The 21,031-nt window shown below is 38.8% G+C and overlaps 2 protein-coding genes across 3 annotated transcripts; both read left to right on the top strand.

The window, feature by feature from the left end:
- Positions 1 to 5,154: 5,154 nt before the first annotated feature.
- Positions 5,155 to 7,025, top strand: cav4b (caveolin 4b). The gene is made up of 3 exons (XM_063016064.1): positions 5,155 to 5,343; positions 6,279 to 6,465; positions 6,868 to 7,025. Exons 1-3 carry the CDS (start codon positions 5,155 to 5,157, stop codon positions 7,023 to 7,025), a joined length of 534 nt encoding a protein of 177 aa, XP_062872134.1.
- A 1,605-nt stretch (positions 7,026 to 8,630) lies between these two features.
- On the top strand, positions 8,631 to 20,269 carry ikbkg (inhibitor of nuclear factor kappa B kinase regulatory subunit gamma). 2 transcript variants are annotated; one of them, XM_063015610.1, is made up of 14 exons: positions 8,631 to 8,921; positions 10,917 to 11,103; positions 11,209 to 11,495; positions 12,147 to 12,215; positions 12,448 to 12,636; positions 13,269 to 13,324; positions 13,531 to 13,578; positions 13,727 to 13,826; positions 13,910 to 14,025; positions 14,120 to 14,272; positions 14,566 to 14,653; positions 14,829 to 14,972; positions 15,913 to 16,093; positions 18,790 to 20,269. In XM_063015610.1, exons 2-14 carry the CDS (start codon positions 10,920 to 10,922, stop codon positions 18,909 to 18,911), a joined length of 1,737 nt encoding a protein of 578 aa, XP_062871680.1. In that variant the 5' UTR covers positions 8,631 to 8,921; positions 10,917 to 10,919; the 3' UTR covers positions 18,912 to 20,269. The 2 variants fall into 2 exon arrangements, with proteins under 2 accessions (XP_062871680.1, XP_062871681.1); XM_063015611.1 differs by lacking the exon at positions 13,531 to 13,578.
- Positions 20,270 to 21,031: the final 762 nt, after the last annotated feature.

The raw sequence follows: 21,031 nt of genomic DNA, 5'->3' as shown, positions 1-21,031 counted from the left end.
CGTCATCAAATTACTATTACAACTCAGAGCTGTTGTAGCAATTCATGTGGTAATAGAAAAAGCCACTATAATTAAGTTTGCAGAAAGATCTTCATAATTACCTTTGCCCATTGTTCAGATTGTCTTATTTAAAGTAATTATTTTTTAAGGAAGAAGACCATACATACGATGGTTCCACAACCCAAGTTACACATCTTTACAAGCTACACAGTTTAGCACACAACTCTTCTAGCACAACCAGCAGTGAATTCTTACAGAGAGCTTTAATATGTAGGATCATGCTACGCCCACTGTATTTCTCCACCACTCAGACTGAAGACAACACTGTCTTCTTCCCTCCCTCAAACATGACCAACTGTGTCTATAGAGCTGGCACCACTAAAACTTTTACTCTCTGATGGATTATTACCATTATTAGGACAGCCAATCTACCTTTTGCATGGTTTTGGAAGATAGGAGGTAAAACATATGGAACTTGGAGTTTTCTGGCAGACAGTGACTAGATCAAACCTAGGTCTTCAGCTCCCTGAGCTGACCATTCTTCACCAACTGGGAGGTTACCAATATAAGCACACTGTGTGGAAAATAGTGTGTGATTTAAAACAAAGCCCTCAAGCTAGCATTGCTAAATGTGAAGCCTGCTAGTAATTTTGGACATTATACACAAATATTTCACAGTGAATTATTGCATGCACCCTGTTAGACAATCCTAAAACTTTTACTTTTCAGTTTTAAAAAATGCTCCTGACAATCAGTGGAAAATTTCAATATATATTGACTTGGTGCATATGTTAGTTATGGCCCTCCTTGGTCAGGAGTGGGGGTCTCTAGCAGTAGAGGCAGAAATATAATTAAAATAATTGGATATGACTAGATTGGGAGGGAATTTAATGATGTGTTGTGTACGTATAAAGTACACAAAAAAATTTATATATAGCTAAAATCTTTCCTGGTGGCATGGTGACACATCTGGTAAAACGGCTCAGGGATGTGAGTCCTGAAGACCTTGGTTACTTTCTCTGGCTACTCTGGTGTCCATTCCACACCTGATAACATGCCAGTGAGTGAGTTGGGCACACTAAATTGCCTCTAGGTTTGAGTAAGTGAGTGTAAGTAATTGTATGCTGCCCACATTCCTGTACTTTCAGGGATTTTTCCCAAGTGGCATTGAATGCACCATGTTAGTAAAAATGAATAATTTTTTTTTTGTATTTTGATCCTTCAGTTTTATTTACCAGTTGCAAGGTGGCTTAATAGCATGGTGATTCAGCGGACACAGTTGTCCGTACAATGCCTGTGAGGGGTTTACCTTGTTTTCCCCATGTCCACATGAGTAGACAGGTTCCTTACTAACTCCCAAAACATGTCAGTAGACATATTTGCTAGTTTTTTCCCCTAGGTGGTGTATATGAATGTGTGAAAGTGGGTATGCATGATCTAAGCCTGAAATGTACCCCCTCCTTTCATCTAGTTTTCTTTGGATAAGCTTAGAATCATTACACTCAAAGATGAAGCACTCACTGATAATGAACGGTGAATTTTAGATGTAGTTAGCAAATTTGTTTTAAATGTGTTTGATAAATAAAGATTTGTACATTTCGATTTGATTTCAATCTAAATGTATGTCATTTTGGATTAAATCTAACCTTACAAATGCTTTAGACACGAGCCCCCAGGTTTCTGCTCATACACTCCAAAGCTGTATTGCAATAATTCAGTGAACATACTGATTAACTGTGGGGTGGTGGTGGTGGGGGGTGCTTTTTCTGCTATGCCTAAATACTTAGTTTTTTCTCTATTTTTGTCTATTTAGAAGGGATAAAATCCCCCACAAATCCCTTATGTTTGGCAAAAAACACCAACAACCACATCATTAGCTTTATATCTCCCTTTACTGAAACGTAATGGTACAAACACATCGTTTTACACTTACATTTAATGTGAATTATGTGATAACTTTTTAAATATGCAAAATACAATTGAAGACTTGGCTGTGAAAAATTATAACCGAATTACAAGCTAACAATCTTTAAATATGCAATTTGATTTATGACCAAGAAATTTATGACTTTTATGAAAAACAAGTTGGGACATGCTTTAGTGTGCTTTTGTTTTGCCTTGGTCTTTATACTGTGTAAATGTGTTATGTTATTTTAAATGTAACTGTAACTCATTGCAATAAGTGAACACACAGGTGAACGATAAGTGAACATATACTGTACATCCAAACATGGAAATACATCTCATGACCAGAATAAGTGCATTTACGTAGCCCTCCTTTGCCCCATTTTCACAAACCACAGCTCAGGAACAGCTTGCAGCACAGAGAGAGATATAAGTGGGACAGATAGAAAGTTGAACAGACCAAACTGTGAATAAAACAAATGAACCAGTAGAAGGTACAGCAGCATTCTCATCTCCTCTGGCTCTTTCTTCTACTACACATGTTGACAAGAAAAAGGTCTCGCAAATATCAATGTTCTAAAGATTAGAACTGTAAAATGTCTTTGTGTGTGCGTCTGCCATGTGTTGGACTAGCGACCTGTTAAGGATGTTTTCTGCCCTTCACTCAGTGAATCAGATCCACCATGACAGGATAAAGCAGTGGTAAAACAGACAATGAATGAATGAATTAAGTACGGTCAATTCAGATTGGTAAATTTTTAAGGGGCAGTTTGCAAACTGAAGTGCATCTAATTTGTTATTTGCGACACCTTTCTCTTGCAGTTCTCTCTCATTCATCCCTACTAAAATGTGTTTTTCTTACATGATGACATCAGAGTTGTATGAATACAGTGTTATCACAATAAATAATAAATTATGTATATTCTAAATTACTGCTTGTTTTTTTTTCAAATAAAAAATTATTTTATAATAATATTTAAGTATATAAAGAGTATATAAAGAGAATATGTGAGGTTAAGCACTGATGTTTAACAAGAAGGCCTGATTCACAATCAACATTCCAATTCATCTTAGATGTTTTCATATGGATCGAGGTCAGGGCTTAAGACAAAGGCCGAAGTAGAGTGATCTTGACACCAAAACTTGCCCTAAAAATGACAGCCTTGCTTAATAGCTGTGGACACCCTTTATTTTGGACACAACATTTTGGAATGTGTCAGTGTGGTTCAGGGCCCTGTGCAGATTACTGAATTGCTTTACCTCACTTTGTGCACAGGGGAACAGTCATGCTGGAAAAAGGAAACCCCTTCCACAGACTGTTACCACAAAGTTTAAATTATTTATTTCATAGAATTGATTTTATACACCTGATAGCAATGGGTGTAGCTATCAGGTAGAGTTTTAGTTTTCAGATACATTTGGGCATACAGTGTAACTTCAATAAAAGCGCATCATACAGTATGTGCATGTGTTAATCCATCATGTGGTAACTCGATCCTGCTTTCTCTACATCCCCATACCATTCCTCTTCCAAAAATAACCCTGTTCACCAAAGTAATTGGGTACAGTCACTTACACACTTACACATTACACTGGACTCAGATTCCAGCTATTTGACATGGGTGAGTGGTCAGAACATGTGAGCTCACTACTACAGGACTCCCTCATGCACTTCTCTGTATTCTAGTTTGTACTGTACTCCAGACAGCTATCATCCTAACCTGACTGTACAGTTACTAATATACAGTAAAAGTCTCAGCAGAAGTGAATCTTTGGCCTGGAGCGTACAGTTTGGTGCATTAACAAGACCAAATTGATCTGAGCTGGGTAAGTAAGAAGCTATTCACTAATGTTAAATATACCATGTTTAGCATGGACACCAAGACATGGACTCTTTTAGGCATGTTATTTATTTAGACATTACAATTTGTATAATTTATTAAATATGGCAAAATTACACCAATTTCAAAAGAATTCGTACGGTAAGGATTAAATTTAAGGTTTCTGTATATACAGTAAGTGCTTAGTGGAAATTTTATAGTTTTGCAACACATTCTAAAAAGTTAGGACAGGGCACGTTTTCTAAAATGTTACTCTACTTTTCCTTTCAGGCAGGCCAGTGCAGCACCTGCACTCTTCTAGTATAACGCCAAGCTTTTGTAACATTTGCTGAATGTTGCTTGTCATGTTCTTGCTGAAACGATCATGGACATCCATAAAAAACATGCTATTTATATGATAGCACATGTTGCTCCAAAACACAGCTGTGCTCCTTTTTATCTAGCCGATCGTAATAGCATCACCTGTAGAAAGGTCCAGTCATATACAGCCCCATCCAAACATGTTTTGAGTGTCTTACGGGCGTCAAATTTTAAAATATATTTAAATAAGTTTACTAATAAAGGCTTTCTGTTTCAATTTCATTGTACATACTGTCCCAACCTTCTTCAGAATTGGTGTTGTACTGTATTATTCTTGTATCTTTCTGCTGTCTAGCCAAAAAGCACTGATATGAAATGTAACTGTCATGTACTTTAGGTATTTAATGACAGAATAATTGTTCTTATTGAGTTTAGCTATAAAAATTTCACATTTAGAAACATGTCTGACCAGTGTTAAATGAAGTTTGTATTTGTACACAGGGCTATACCATAAATATAAGACCAGTTAGTCAGCTAATTGTTTAGACCAGGGTCAAGCGACCCACATTTTGTCCATGATTTTTACCGCAACCTACAAAACGAAATATGCTTACTAAATAAAAATGGTAGCAATCTGGTCCCAATGTGGTTTACAAGATGTAACGTAAAGCCTCCACAAGGGTACATTTGTGTACAAGTTTATTTGGTGTTTGTGCCTGTTAAAATTTGATAATGTAATTATTATTAGTTCTCTGTGACCCTTTTTTTTTTTTAATAAAACCCTGGTTTAGACAACCCAGCTTGTCTTGGCATTTAAGCAACATTTTACTGCAAATGAATAATAAGAACACATACTTCTTTACAATTGGATTTTTTTGTGAGTTTGTATATGTTAAAATATATTGCACTGAGTCAAAACATTAGGAACAGTGCATCCTGATGCTATGTCTTCCTAGGCTAATGAATGCACACATACCCAGCCACATCCACACATTTACAAACATGCCGGACCGGTGCAAACATCCCATGCACATGATCTGTTTTAGTAATGTATCTATTTGTGGTGTGTTTTAATTGCTTTTGTGTGTTCTAATGCACTTCAGTCACCATGATTTCTGATGAGTACTTAGTGGAGTGCAGAATAGATGATGATGATGATAGTTGTGATGCTGATGAGGAGGACGATATGAAGATCCAAACCACTCCAACTGTGCCACCACAGTTCTGCTCCAACTCCCAAGTGTGCATAAACCAAGGTCAGACACGAGACCCCTATGGCATCAATGACCACTTAAAGGTGAGACCTTTAAACTGAAGGATTTAAAGGGTCTTTACAACTAAACTCACAAAGTGACAACTTTGACAACTTCATGCAAAGCCATCTTGGCATTTTTAAACAATGCTTTTCTGTGACTGAATAACAGGTACACATTTCTGTACATTTTATTGTGTTTTTTATGTTAAAATATATATTGCTGAGTTAAAACATTAGAAACTCCTACCTAGTTTGCTATGACTCATAAAGACATGAACTCCACAAGACATCTAAAGGGATCTTGTGGAATCTGATCCCAGGACATTACCAGCTGGTCCTTCAACTTCTGTACATTGCACGGTGGATCATCCTACAGTGCATCCTAATGCCATGTCTTCCATGGCTAATGAATGCAAACGCGCCCAGCTGTTCACATGGTCATGGTGAAAACAAGATTCGTCTGACCAGTCGACCTACTTCCAATGCTCTGATGCGCAATTTTGATGCCTGCATGCCCATTATAGGTGGTTTCAATGGTGGACAGGTGTTAGCATGGGCCCTCTGACTGTCCAGCGACTACACAGCTTCATACACAGAAGGGTTCAATGCACTGTGTTGTGACACATTTGCCTTATCACCAGTATTAAAATTAATTATTAATTATTGTTACCGGTGTTTCAGCCGCTTGTTTGATCTGTTCATGTCTGTTTAGCCTGAGTGGTTGATTGCACAGGTGAGATTCGACCTCGGATCTCAGCAGTGGTGGTGTAGCATGTTGGACCGCTGCCCTATCTAAGCACCCTATAGCTTTTTCTATTTGTTTTGTTTAATAATTTCAACTTTAAGAACTTCTACATAATGTATAATTACTATATTATACTATGTTATAATATGTACTATAAATATACACAAGATCACTTTTCTTATTATCTAAATGTCGCTCCTTCTTGTTTTTTTTCCCTTTAATGTCACTGTAGGTAGACTTTAGTGATGTTTTGGCTGAGCCAGTGTCCACACACAGTTATGATCGAGTTTGGGTGTACAGCAGCATTGGGTTTGAGTCAGCACGAATCTGGAGTTATCGCTGCCTCACTGCACTGTGTGCCATTCCTGTCTCCTGCATCTCTGGGTGTCTCTTTGCATTGCTGGCCTGCTTGCATTCATGCCAATAAAGCAATAGTCACATTTGTTAAGTGAAGAATGCTGTGTAATGTCAGGATTTTGTTAAACAATCTAATTTTATTTATTGTATATACACTTGGAAGTCAGGGCTGTGTGCAGGCCATTAAAAATCCTTCACACCAAGCTTGTCAAACATGATCTTATTTGGAACTTACTTCATGTACAAGGGCAATCATTTTATAATAGGAAAGGTCCATACCCAAGCTGTTGCCAGAAAGTTGGAAGCATATACTGTATCCTATTCATACACCTGTTAGCAGTGGGTGTGGCAGAAACACCTAAATTTCATAATTATTAGATGTGTTTACTTACTTTTGGCCATATTGTGCATATGTTTATTTCATGTTTGTGTATTATGAACCACTCACAACTGCTCTTTTTTCAGGTGTGTGATGCCCTGTGTACAGATGTGCCACACATGTTTGCCTTGTGTTAGGTCGCTGTGGATGAGCCTGGTTAATATCTTCATAGTGCCAGTCTGCGTGTCTGTCGCTCACTGCTGTAGTGGAATTTATATATTATACTCAAAAGAAACACTGTGAAAATACATTCACAGCAATCTTTGGGCATTTTTTTTTTTTTTTTTACTTAAATGTTTTATAGCATTTTATGAAGTACTTGAAGGTTTGAGGCTTCTTTGACTTAAAAGTATAGTTTAGTGATTAATTGTCTACGTAAAAGCACATATAGATACTAATAATTTATGTATCAACATAGTATTCATTTCAGTTCATTGTTAATTGTTGTTTATAATTTTCATTGTCAATTGCCTTGTAATTTATGATTATTGCTATGTGTCTATATTATATGCATTACAATAAAAAATTATTATAGACCATAAGTAGCAGTATTGTAAATTTTAAATGTACAAAAATGTTACATTTAGTGGTCATGATCACCCCCACTTAAAAAAACTACCCGCACACCTGGCAATCCATCCTGGACTGGGCACCAAACCATCACACACTCATCTATTTGAACTAGCGGCAATTTAGAGTTGCTAATTGACTTTTATTACACTGTTACGGTTTATTACACCAGACTACCATCAACCAAGTCCCAGACTGGAGTCTGTCTTCTTTGTCTATTCATGTGTGCTGTAAGAATGAAGGTGATATTTTATTGCTTATTGTTTACAGTGTGTAACTGTTGTTCCTGTTGATTTCAAGTTGTCCTGCAACTATTTTCAAGTAACTGCACAACATTTTTAATTGAAATTGTCTCTATTTTTTTTTTTTTAAGTTTAAAACTTGCTTTATCCTGGTCAGGGTTGTGGTGGGTTCGGATTTCCCGGAATTGCTGAGCGCAATGCAGTAACACACCCCGAACAGGACGCCAATCTATTGCGGTTATTTATTTATTTGTTTTTGTTGTTTGGTATGTTCATGCTCCAATACGATAAGATGTACTGATATCTACTGCCCTCTCATGGCTGTGTTTTTACTATATTTTCACTTTTACTTTATTTTTTGTAAGCCAGAAAAGTGCAGTGAAAGGAGTAAATTTAGTTTTGTTATTATATTATTACCCCTACATGAAAGTAAATAAACTTCGGTTTCTAAAATTTTTTCAGCATTTTTGGTTTTATGAATATAATATTTAGCTAGTAATATAATTAGGTTAATTATATAAGATTCAATTGGCTAAAAGAGAGGGTTATCAAATATATACAAAATATATTGCCTTTTAATTTGAATGTCTTTACCAATTTTTTATTTCCCAAATCCCAGAACACACTACTTTAAACACTTCTGGCTTCAGGTGGCTAACATGGTACCAGGGTCATTTGTTGACATGGTTGGTCCACTTGTCCCCTTAGGGGAAAGGAAAGGGCACTGTAAATCAGTATTAAGTGAACCTAAGTGGTCACCATTTCTATTCTAATTGAACTCTTTTTCATAATAGCAGTTCGCCACCCACAGGGCATGAGGGTTTGCTGGAGTATAAAACATATGTAAATCACAAAGCTATAGTATTTGCAGATTAAATATCTAATGGTGGCTGACTGCTGTCGCGGATCATGTTGGCCCAACATCTCTTGTTGTGTTTTCTTGTATTTGTCAACCGAGAGGGCGTTACGAGTGGTGCGCATGCGCGTAGAAACTCTGGTAAGGTGCGCAGGTCGGTAGTGTTAGTGCGCTATAGTGAGGTGATGAAGTGCGGAAGGAACGAGGGGAATTCCTCAGCTTCCACCTCCATATATACTACATTTTAAGATAAACTAGCCGGTTAAGTGTCTATTAAAACAGCCCAGGTAACGAATGGTTATTGAATATGGTAGCAGAAATTGCTAGCTATTGTTAACTTTAGCGTCGTTAGTGGTGCGGTGTTTGTGAAGGCTGTAAGAAGTCACTCTGTGTTGAAAGCTGAGCGAGCTAGCTCGGATTTGCTCTCTTATCGGGTCTGGATAACGGTACAATCCGTACTACTGTTGTCAGGTAAGATTACACACATTTACTTTGTATTTTTTGGTAGCTTTTGATATAGTGTCTTAATTATTCTTCATGTTATCTTGGAAAGAGGTTTTAGTCAGTAGCTGGCTGTTTAGCCAACTAGCATGCTAAGCTAGCTAATGTAAACGTGAAAAAATGCCGGATTGTTTATGTTGTTATTAATCTGAACAATATGAACGTGGTGAGTGTTGTTGTTGTTTTATTGGGACTCATTAAACATTAGTGTCAGGATAGAATGTCAATTCTGCTCACCAAGAAGCTTAACGGTAGCTGATTTTGGTTGTCAAAAGTTGGTCATAAGTGCGGCTGAACGGAAAGTCCAAATAAACAAACAGTGTTCAACTTTCCTTCTTTAGACCATCATTTAAACACATTTTTGTACTTTGGCTGTCACTGACATTAACCATAATATTTATATAACAGCTACAGACTTGTTCATCTTTGGTCATATATTGTTAGGATTTGTCCTACTGTTGTAGAATAGCAATTGTCCTTATACTATTTTATTGTGTTTACTTATTCTGTATTTACTATGTGCTTGAGCTGCTGTAACACTCGAATGTCTCCTATTGGGATCAATAATGGAATTTTATTTTATTATGAATTAATTTATTTACTTACAACAGGGTGTTGAGGGGACAGATGACTGATGATTTTAGAACAGCTGGGGATCATTTTTGTTGGAAATGTACAAGAGCAAGTGAAAAGAGTTACCTTCAGCATAAGAGTGGCATCTATAGTCCTGGGCAAAAATGGGACATTCCTCAAATTCCTTTTAATGAGTGAACATAAAAACAAATCAATGAACTGTCGGAAAGAGGGAACTAAAAACAGGAACATTTACTTACTTGTTTTTTTCTTGTATGCCAAGATAAATTTATGAAAAGATCGAAATAATTTTTATAAAAAATGAATACACCTTTGGGTTAGACCATTTTTTGCTCAGGAGTGTATATTAGCAGCAGATCTTGTCAAATTGAAGCAGTTTGCACTGTTTATTCTGGTATAAACAATATATGTAATGTGGAAAAGCAAGCTTATCATTTATTTAAAAAACAAAGTGTAGCAAAGTGCAAAAACACAATAGAGGACAAAGGAATTCATGTGACAGCACATGCTGTTCTCAGTAATGTACTTCCTGCATACTCTTGGTTTGTGATTATGCTCTATGACACTTGAAGTAATAAATAATAAAACATTCTGTATGTACTAATGGCAATTTAATCTACGACAATAGCTGAAGAAGCTCTGACTTTATATAAAATATAAAACAGTTAACTTGCAGCTGTTAAATCACAGCTCCATGACGCTCTCGCATGTAAGAAATAAATGTTTGCTTGTCACTTGTTATTGTGAATGTAGGTAGACAGTGTGTGTGCGCGCTTACATGCTTATATGCTCACCTTTACATGTATCACCGTGACTAAAGAAATATCACACACTTACTGAGCACTTTATCAGGAACACCTGCATTGTACACTTTATTTTTTTCCATTCACAGTGTGTCAGTCCTTCTGTAGTCTTTTATCAGTAAACACTTTCTGATCACGGGACACTGTTGGTCAGTGTATATTTTGGATAATTTAAATCTCAGCTGATTTGATTCTCCTGTCACTATCTTTAACAGTAACGTGGTGTAATGGGGTGTATTGACTTTACTATATATAAGTGTAATGTTTATGATGTGGCCCAAGTGTTTGGATGAAAAGCATGCATTTATTTATAAGCATATTAGTTCTTTAGAAAAACAAGGGACTTATTCTAGAGATGCACATTTGGCCAATTTCTTTTACTTGGTAACTGACCATCATCAGTCAACAATGAATAAGTAAGCTTAAGCCATTACAATATGAAACACATCACACAGTTTAATATCAACAGGTCTTTCCTCAATGAAAAACAGCATAACAAGGCTGAAATGTATAGCAGCAAGACAATTAAACTCCATGGTCATGATTTTTGTGTTACTTTCTGTCTTAGGTCATGGTCCAGCCCCAATCTAACGGGGGCAGTAATTTTCAGTGGGAGATGGCAGGAGAGGAGGCTGTAGCAGCTGGCAACCAAGGTTCTCTTATGACTAGTTCTCAGGGATCACTAAGAGTCCCACCTGAATTAGCCGGAAATGAATTGGTCCATAGACTTCTGTCGGATAACCACCAGTTACGAGGTGTGGTAAGCCATTTCACTTAAAGCGACCAACAAGATTTTTGCTTTGTGGATTTCATACATCTTTTTTTCTTTTTTACCTGACTTGACATTAACTGTCCTACAGAGGCACTGAAGCGGAGCAACGATGCGTTGAAAGACAGGTGTGAGGAGATGGAGGGATGGCAACGGAGATCTAGGGAGGAGAGAGAATTTTTGAATTGCAAGTTTCATGAAGCTCGGTCTTTGGTCGTGAGACTGGGAGAGGAAAATCAGCATTTGCAAAGCATGCTCAACCACAATGCTAATCAGAAATCAGCTCAAAGTGCTAGCAGTTGCACAGAGACAAAAGGTCAAAATCAGAACTTAAAGGGTTCTTGTACAGAAAGTAAGGAATCAGCTGACTCCCCAGTGGTAAGTAGATGTGGACATAAAATAAATGCAGATCTAAAGTCTATGGGCACTTGTTTAATTCTGTCAGTATTAGAGCTTTTAATGTTTTATATCCCAAAAATACTACAACTTCACTACTGCAATTCATTACTGCAATCCCTCTGCCACTTGAACCAAACCCACACTGGCACTGTTGCCAGTGACTTCTTTTTACCAGCCCGTGATGAATCCTTATAAAGAGCCTTACTGTGTATGACGAGTCACGCTATGCCCATCACCACTGGGTTGCTACCGTAGTGAGAATAAACCCCATTCAACTTTTCCTTTCTCACACGGCCAATTGTGCCGAATAGGCGCCTGGAAAAATCTAGTCATTTTGAAATTTCCTTTTGCAATTTTGCTACTGCTTGCACCACACCCACACTAGAAAGCTGCACCACCTGAGCACCCTATCAATACATTTTAAATACCTTATAGAATTTTGTAATCTTAAGAATGAATAAAGCATTTGATAAACTAGTGAGAGCCACTTCATTTTTTGGCAATGTGTTGTACATTTAAAATAAGCAACAAACATTAAGAACCTTTACCTTTTAGGATGACATTATGTGAGCATGACCTATTGATAAATGCTGAAATAACTCAAAGCCTCTGATTTTTTTTTTTCTCCAGGCCTTAAATGTAGCTGATCAGAAGAATGATGCAGAAAACACAGAGAGACAAACAATGCCTCGAAGTTTGGTAAAGCACATATACTTTCCTCTATACATCATAAAGCAAATGTCAGTGTGTATTTGTGTTTAGGCAAGGGAATAAAGGAAACCACATAACCACATTTTGTATAAGGTAGCTCAGAATCTAAAAAGTCAAAGCACTCATGACCTCAATTAAAGAAAGTATTCAGTGAACCTTTTGATTAGAAATGTAAAGTGCCTGCAACTGTGTGCTGATCTCAAGCTTCTGTGCTCTGTAGCCTAGTGAAGGTTCAAATGACTTCCTGAGGCTGCTGAAGAGTCACAAAGAAAAACTAGAGGAAGGAATGAAAGATCTAAAGAAGAAAAATGAGGAGCTGTTGAAGGAGAAAATGGAGTGGGAAAAAGAGAAAGAAGGCCTTCAAACCACTGTGGAGCAGCTATACGTCAAACTGACACAACTCACTCAGGTATGTGTTTATGCACTCTAAATACCCTAACCAAACCTATTAACCTGACCTAATAATATTTAACATGGTTAATGCATCCTGTAGATCAGGTCTTGTGGTGTGGTTGTTATCTCTGGTCAATTTATAATTGAAATCATTTCAAAACAATGTGTTTTTCAGGCTCTACAAATCTTATATTGTACTGTGGTTCATGTAATGTAAACAATACAGTATTACAATATGATTGTGGGCGACTCTGTGGGTAGATTCCAGATGAAGCGGTCAAGGTCCTTTCTGTGTGCAGTTTGCATGTTCTCCCCGTGTCTGTGTGGGTTTTCTCCGGGAGCTCCGGTTTCCTCCCACGGTCCAAAGACATGCAAGTGAGGTGAATTGGAGATACAAAATTGTCTATGACTTTGTTTGACATTGAACTTGAACTTATGAATGAGTCCTAATTAAATGATTAATCAATATGATTGCATGCTTTTGTGTTAGTTAGTTTGACCATGTGACAAAAGATCAGGTTAGAAATAGTGTTATGTTTTGTACAAAGGGAGAATTTTAAAAAGCAAGACGTGAACTGGGCTTAACTAGGCAACCGACAAAGGTATGGAGGTATGCTTTTAACGCTGTTTTTTTCACTTCTGTTACAGAGTGAAGCTGCAACAGAGGAGGCATACCAGAGATCAAGTGCTTACTCTCCTGACAGGTACAGTTTGCTTTTTATCTTTTTCTCTGTGTGGCTTGACCAAGCAATAAGAACATGTTTTACTAACTGTAGCATAGAATACATCTAGAATAATACCAAACAGAATAAATGCTTGCTTTGCTTTTTACTGTGAATGACATGGGCTTTTTTTATTGGTGGTGGTGACTGATTAAGTTCATCTTATTCTCCTGCTTGTATGTGCTCAGCTTACACTTGGCTAAACTAACAGAGCAGCTTCAGGCTACACAAGTCAGGTGAGGGGAGCTGTGTTTCACTGTATGTGTGCATGCACAGTACCTCCTTTCCCTCACTGTGTCCTCATAAAGCAGTTTGGCTATTCATATGAGATGTGGCCCATAATCAGGAGTTTTAAAATTTGTGTTTTCTGTATTCGTGGCGCAGGTATAAAGAGCTTCTGGAGAAAGTGAATGTTCTTCATCAGAATACAATACAGAGGGACATAAATGAAGCTTTACTTAAACAGAAGAAGGACTATGCACAGGTACACACTTAAAGCCCCCCCCTTTCATATAGTTTTAGCTTGTCTGTACCTCTAGTTTACCTTACAGTTCCTTGTTCTCACAGCTGACTAAAGATAGCGAGGCTCTGAGAGCTCAGGTTAAATCTCTGCTTGGCGAGCTGCAAGAGCGCCAGACCTGCCTCGAAAGGTGTGAAGGGGAGAAAAAACGTTTAGATGAAATGTAAGTGATCACGACTCATCATCTCTGCATTCTGTAGACTAGAGGAATAAACAGATGATTTGCAGTTTGACTGTGTGGATGTGCATTGCTTCAGACTGCGCTGTAAAATGGAGGACCTGCAGACTCTCGAGCGTGAGATGGAGCAGCAGAAGAAGCAGCACAGTGTGGCCGTGGATAAGCTCTTGATGCAGACCCAGAATCTAGAGGCGGCGCTAAAGAACGAGCGGTCAGTCACTGTGGATGAGAGGTAAGGTTCAAGCCCCACCACAGACACTGTCAGGCCTTTGTCCTAAACCCTCAATCGCTTGGATTGTATATGGTCACAATTTGCTTTGGATAAAAGTGTCTGCTAATGCCATAACTGGAATTACTGCCGCAAGGGGTTGCCCATGGCTGAATAATAAAGGAGTAGAGGAAACAACAGGAGTACTGAACAAATCCCTTTTGCTACCATATCAGGAGCATTTGATACTGATAACTGATAAATCTGTCCTAATGAGTAATTAATTAAATGATCTTGTGCATTTTTCTCTCACATAGGAGGAAGCTAGCTCAGCTCCAGCATGCATACACTTGTCTCTTTCAGGATTATGACAACAAACTAAAAACTGAAAAGGCCGGTTACAGGGTGAGTAAAATGACATTTTGTTCTTTAGGGAAAATACAGATGGTCTTGGTGTTCAAATAATGTTTGATTGTATAATAATGTTATATTCTGTATTTTTAACCGAAATGGGTTGCCTGATAATTTGAATGCCCTTCTCTTTTTCACATGCGTTGTTTTTCTGTTTTTTTTGTGGCAGGGTGGAGAAACAGAGACTCTCACGAACAGGCTAGAGGAAGCTGAGAAAGCTCTGGCTTTAAAACAGGGTCATATTGACAAACTTAAGGAGCAATTGGAGCAAAAGGGGGAATTACAGGAGACCATTACAGTGCTCACAGCGCAGGTCAGCAGAAACCAAAAGCACACACATACCCTTTCATACTCTGAATTCAACCCAAAAGCATTATGTAAACACTGTAGTTGGGTCACATCAAGTTTTAAAGGGATGAAAAGTAAATCTGTGTTCCGTATGAATGGCTAGCAATGAATATGATGTATATATGACATAGACAGAAGTGAAGCACAGAAGAGGTGGGAAAAAATGAACTTTTTTATTCAACCTGAAAGTTAGCATGATGTTGTGAGTTACAATACAGCATGTCGGCCGGGTTTGCATTTTAGATAGCAAGTTTCCCCTGCTTCAGAAATTTATTCAAAGTTAAACATACACCCACATGATTTAGGGCCTGATTTCACTAGAAATTGGTCCTGCTTTGCGTATTGGCAATGGAAGGCTGTGACTGACTTGATCCAGCAATGTGACACAGTTAGCAATTCAAATGAGACTTGGTGTTTAATCTGAAAATGTAGGCCATGTTATACAGTGCTTATGAATCCAAACATCATAAAATGAACTGTGATTCTGCACTATACTTCAGAGTTGGTTTACCTTGCCGGTCAGATTTGCAGCTGGCAGCATAAGCTAATGGCTGTAAATGTAAATATTATGTCTTTACACCAAACTTGTCAAACCATGTTTTTATGGACCTCCCTTTGTGCACATGGACAGGAAAGGGTTTTCACTCAACGTTTGCCACAAAGTCAGAAGCATATACTGTATTACACCTGTTGGCAATGGGTGTGCCTGAAACACTTGAACTCAGTAATAAGAAAAGATGCCCATGTACTTTTGGCCATATCATGTATGTCTAGTTTGTTTTCTATCCATTTAATACTGCATGTACTGTATGTATCTACAGTCTAGCATTTCTGTTTATGGAATGGTTGTGGGCTAGTCCTAAAAGTATGTTTCTTTAACTTTATGTGCCCTTTTTGTTTCTCAGGCTGACATCTTCAAGTCAGACTTCCTTGCCGAGAGACGGGCACGGGAGGAGCTCAATCAGAAGAAGGAGGAGCTTCAGGAAAAGCTGAACCAGTCGCTGACGGAAGTCAATCTTCTCAAGCAGGAGAAGATGCAACAGAGACATGTGGACTACAGACCTCTTCCACACATGCCACCACCTGGTATTCACCTTTGCGTCATCTGTTATCAGTTTCTAGATTGAATTCCACATGAACACCTTGTGCTGAAGCTAGTAATATAAACAGTCATACTTTATAGTTTTTATTAAAGGCACTGACTCATTAACAGTACATGGTGAACACACAGCGGTCTAATGAGCTAATTCACTGCTGTCTTGTTCTTGAGCTTTAGATAGCCATGCTGTCAACTAACTTAGTTACCCAAACAGGCACGTTGACTGGGCCTGAGGAAGGCAAGGTAAACGGGTTCCATTGCTGCTGTGTAATTGCGTCCTCTGCGACCAATTGATGCACCTGCACTAGTGGTGGGGTAATTGTAGAATTTGTTGTGTGGCTCTGAGATCTCTGTGAAAAAGATGTGGCGGTTAAATGTACAGTGTATCACAAAAGTGAGTACACCCCTCACATTTCTGCAGATATTTAAGTATATCTTTTCATGGGACAACACTGACAAAATGACACTTTGACACAATGAAAAGTAGTCTGTGTGCAGCTTATATAACAGTGTAAATTTATTCTTCCCTCAAAATAACTCAATGTACAGCCATTAATGTCTAAACCACCGGCAACAAAAGTGAGTACACCCCTAAGAGACTACACCCCTAAATGTCCAAATTGAGCACTGCTTGTCATTTTCCCTCCAAAATGTCATGTGATTTGTAAGTGTTACTAGGTCTCAGGTGTGCATAGGGAGCAGGTGTGTTCAATTTAGTAGTGAGAGCTTCACACTCTCTCATACTGGTCACTGAAAGTTCCAACATGGCACCTCATGGCAAAGAACTCTCTGAGGATCTTAAAAGACGAATTGTTGCGCTACATGAAGATGGCCAAGGCTACAAGAAGATTGCCAACACCCTGAAACTGAGCTGCAGCACAGTGGCCAAGATCATGCAGCGTTTTAAAAGAGCAGGGTCCACTCAGAACAGACCTCGCGTTGGTCGTCCAAAGAAGCTGAGTGCACGTGCTCAGCGTCACATCCAACTGCTGTCTTTGAAAGATAGGCGCAGGAGTGCTGTCAGCATTGCTGCAGAGATTGAAAAGGTGGGGGGTCAGCCTGTCAGTGCTCAGACCATACGCCGCACACTACATCAAATTGGTCTGCATGGCTGTCACCCCAGAAGGAAGCCTCTTCTGAAGTCTCTACACAAGAAAGCCCGCAAACAGTTTGCTGAAGACATGTCAACAAAGGACATGGATTACTGGAACCATGTCCTATGGTCTGATGAGACCAAGATTAATTTGTTTGGTTCAGATGGTCTCAAGCATGTGTGGCGGCAATCAGGTGAGGAGTACAAAGATAAGTGTGTCATGCCTACAGTCAAGCATGGTGGTGGGAATGCCATGGTCTGGGGCTGCATGAGTGCAGCAGGTGTTGGGGAGTTACATTTCATTGAGAGACACATGAACTCCAATATGTACTGTGAAATACTGAAGCAGAGCATGATCCCCTCCCTCCGGAAACTGGGTCACAGGGCAGTGTTCCAGCATGATAATGACCCCAAACACACCTCTAAGACGACCACTGCTTTATTGAAGAGGCTAAGGGTAAAGGTGATGGACTGGCCAAGCATGTCTCCAGACCTAAACCCAATAGAACATCTTTGGGGCATCCTCAAGCGGAAGGTGGAGGAGCGCAAAGTCTCGAATATCCGCCAGCTCCGTGATTTCGTCATGGAGGAGTGGAAAAGCATTCCAGTGGCAACCTGTGAAGCTCTGGTAAACTCCATGCCCAGGAGAGTTAAGGCAGTTCTGGGAAATAATGGTGGCCACACAAAATATTGACACTTCAGGAACTTTCACTAAGGGGTGTACTCACTTTTGTTGCCGGTGGTTTAGACATTAATGGCTGTATATTGAGTTATTTTGAGGGAAGAATAAATTTACACTGTTATATAAGCTGCACACAGACTACTTTTCATTGTGTCAAAGTGTCATTTTGTCAGTGTTGTCCCATGAAAAGATATACTTAAATATCTGCAGAAATGTGAGGGGTGTACTCACTTTTGTGATACACTGTATGTGTGTCCTATGTGGTGCATGATAGTCAACAGTGGAAAAGAGAGAATAAAGGCGGTAAACCTCTGTATTAAATAATTGGTCAAAACTAAAAGTATTTTCCCTGTAGTGGCCGATCAGATCCGACAGTGGTAAGGATTTTTAGACTTTTCTTGGGTTTCATTTGTGAATGGTGCTCTTCAGGTCATGTCACAGCATCTTACATCTAAGGTTGTGTTTTAAATTGCCTTTTAGCATCGGTTCTTATGTAATAAGATTAGAATAGTGGTCCCCTGTAAATGACTGAAAGCTGTCTAGGAACTATATGGATGAAGGACAGTGAAGGATGAAGGACAACTATAAAGGACAGTGCAATCTTGCACAGTGGCTGCCTGCCTTTGGTGGGAAATGTAGAAGTGCACAAAAATACTATTGCAGTGATAAAAATGATAACATGATTATGTGTGGTTGGGGCGAAACACGTATTATGACTTTAATGAAGATCACATATTGTGAGTAATAGATAAATCCAGGTGATTCCAAAAGATTTTAACTTTTCCTTGCATTTCTAGATGTTCATTGTGGTTATTTCTATTGTTGTAGGCTGGAGTTTAAAGCAGAACAGATCTTTGTATCTTTTCTCCTATTTAATTCTTGACTTTTCTCTTTCTCTGTGTCCACAGTGATGTCACAGCCAAACCGCAATCCACCTGAAGTACTGCCAGAATACCAATGCCCCAAGTGTAATTACAATGCGCCAGACATGGACACGCTGCAGATTCACGTGATGGACTGTATTCAGTGAGAAGAGGAGCACTTCGGCTAAAGTGGAATGAGTGTGAGCTCTACAGAGTATCGCTTCTTATCAGTCTATAGTAACAATCAAAACAAAAACATGTCAATAAATGGCAGTATCACAAGAGAACATGAGTGGTAATAAGATTAGTCTTTGACCTTTGCAGCTGAGCCACAAAGATGACATATAGTTGTTCAGATGGACATTTCATCTTGGGGAACTAGAACTGTTCAAGGTGTACTGTTCAGTAGGGATGCACCAATCTTATTTTAACCCTTTTAATTCATTACATATTGAAATTCTTGTTATGTTGAATTGACACCTGCCATGTCTGTGTAGCGTAAGCATAGGAACTATATGATTCTTTCAGCTTGCAGCTGGTTTGTGCTTTTGCACTGATGCACGTGTGTAACATCAAATCAAAGCAAGACACTTTTCTAAGCTTACACCAAACAAAAGTAACAATACCTGAAGTCTGTGTTAGTGTCTCTTCGCAGGCCTTTGGCACTAAAAAATGTGAAACGGCTCAGGCATAATGGCATTGTGTTATATGACAGTTTTTTTTTTGTCCTCTATTTCCATTATGTGTGTGATATCAGGAAATATTACATAATTAAATACAGCAGCCATTAAGGCTGTATTGATCCTTTTTTCTTTCTTATTGCTGCTCTACTTGATTTGACATACTTTTACACCGGCTGCCATTCCTCACTCAACCCTCCTTATTTTGGTCCGGGCTTGGGATTGGCACAGAGCGCACTGATCCTCTACTCCCAGACATAGCCAATCATGTCTGTGTAGATGTCCGACTGGCCGATAGCACCGCTGACATTTGAACCCTGGATCTGGGAACAAGGCAGGAATTCATCGCATCACAATATGCCTATTGTAAAAGAAGAAAAGCTTCTGAAGTTGTACTATTTTCCCCATGGGTGCTTTGGTGACTACTGAACTATCAGAGCACAAAAGGTGGGTGCCGTTGAAAATAAGAAGCACAATCATAATGCACTTAGTATCTATGGTATCTATTAAACCATGGCAACATTTTTAGATAGTATTGGGTCAGTGCATCCCTACTGTTTCTCATAGTAAATTAGTTGTGTGTAGAAAAAGATCTTATGTACAGGCTCTCCGTAACGGCGTGATGTTATGTAGTGCACGCATGACCGTGACATAGCTTTACAGCACATGACCATCAGTGATAATGTTTTCTTTCTGTTCTGTTTGTGTCTTTTAATGTATGGGTTCTACCAGGATTCATAGCTGTCTGTGTTAATATTGTCTTTTATCTGGGCTGAATGTATTAAAAATACTTTGTACAGACTATTGTTATGAAGAGATTTAAATATTAAAAACACACATTTGAAGCTGATTTGTGGACCTTTTTTCTATTAAAAAAAACAAAACTTTTTTTCTTTGTTGTCCTAATGACAAAATGGACAAAATCTTGGGCACCCCCCCACAGCCAGGTAGGTTTGCTGCTGCGCAATAAGATACAGTACTCCCAATGGTGTCTTCAAGAAGGTCCTGGTTATCTTATGATGATCTCTCTCACCTTTAGTGACGGCTACTTAGCTTTCACCATAGTTACAACACATTAATCACTTGAATTCTTGGGTTGTGTTTTTACACATCACATCTGAAGCAATTTAAGGGTCGTTATTTAGTTCCCAATGGTTTAATCATGTTGGAACCCAACTTTAGTTCATACAAACAGGAGATTCACTGTTGAGCTCCTGAGGAATTTGGGTCACAGATAAACTCGTCAGACATGGTCAGGTGTGCTCATATTTTTGGTCAAAGTGTAGGTCAGTGGTTCCGAAAGTGGGGGGTGTAGCAGCAATGAGCAATTTTGTATCTCCAGTTAACCTGACTGCATGTCTTTGGACTGTGGGAGGAAACCCAAGTGGACATGGGGAAAACATGCAAACCCTTTACAGAAAGTAACCAGATTGATCCAACTGGAAATCAAACCCAGGACCTTCTTGCGGTGATGCAAGCACTGGAACATAGTCATTTTGTCATGTGAGCACCGGCGCCCTATAGGTTAAAACCCTGTGGAATTGCACGTTAGCTGCAGTAACGGTGGTGTTGGTGTGAGGTCGCTGTGAAAATCCGAATGTGCCCTG

The sequence above is a fragment of the Trichomycterus rosablanca genome, chromosome 19, assembly GCF_030014385.1.
Source record: "Trichomycterus rosablanca isolate fTriRos1 chromosome 19, fTriRos1.hap1, whole genome shotgun sequence".
Classification (NCBI taxonomy): Eukaryota; Metazoa; Chordata; class Actinopteri; order Siluriformes; family Trichomycteridae; genus Trichomycterus; species Trichomycterus rosablanca.
Note: the sequence above shows the minus strand (reverse complement) of the source record. Positions and strands in the feature narration are given on the sequence as shown.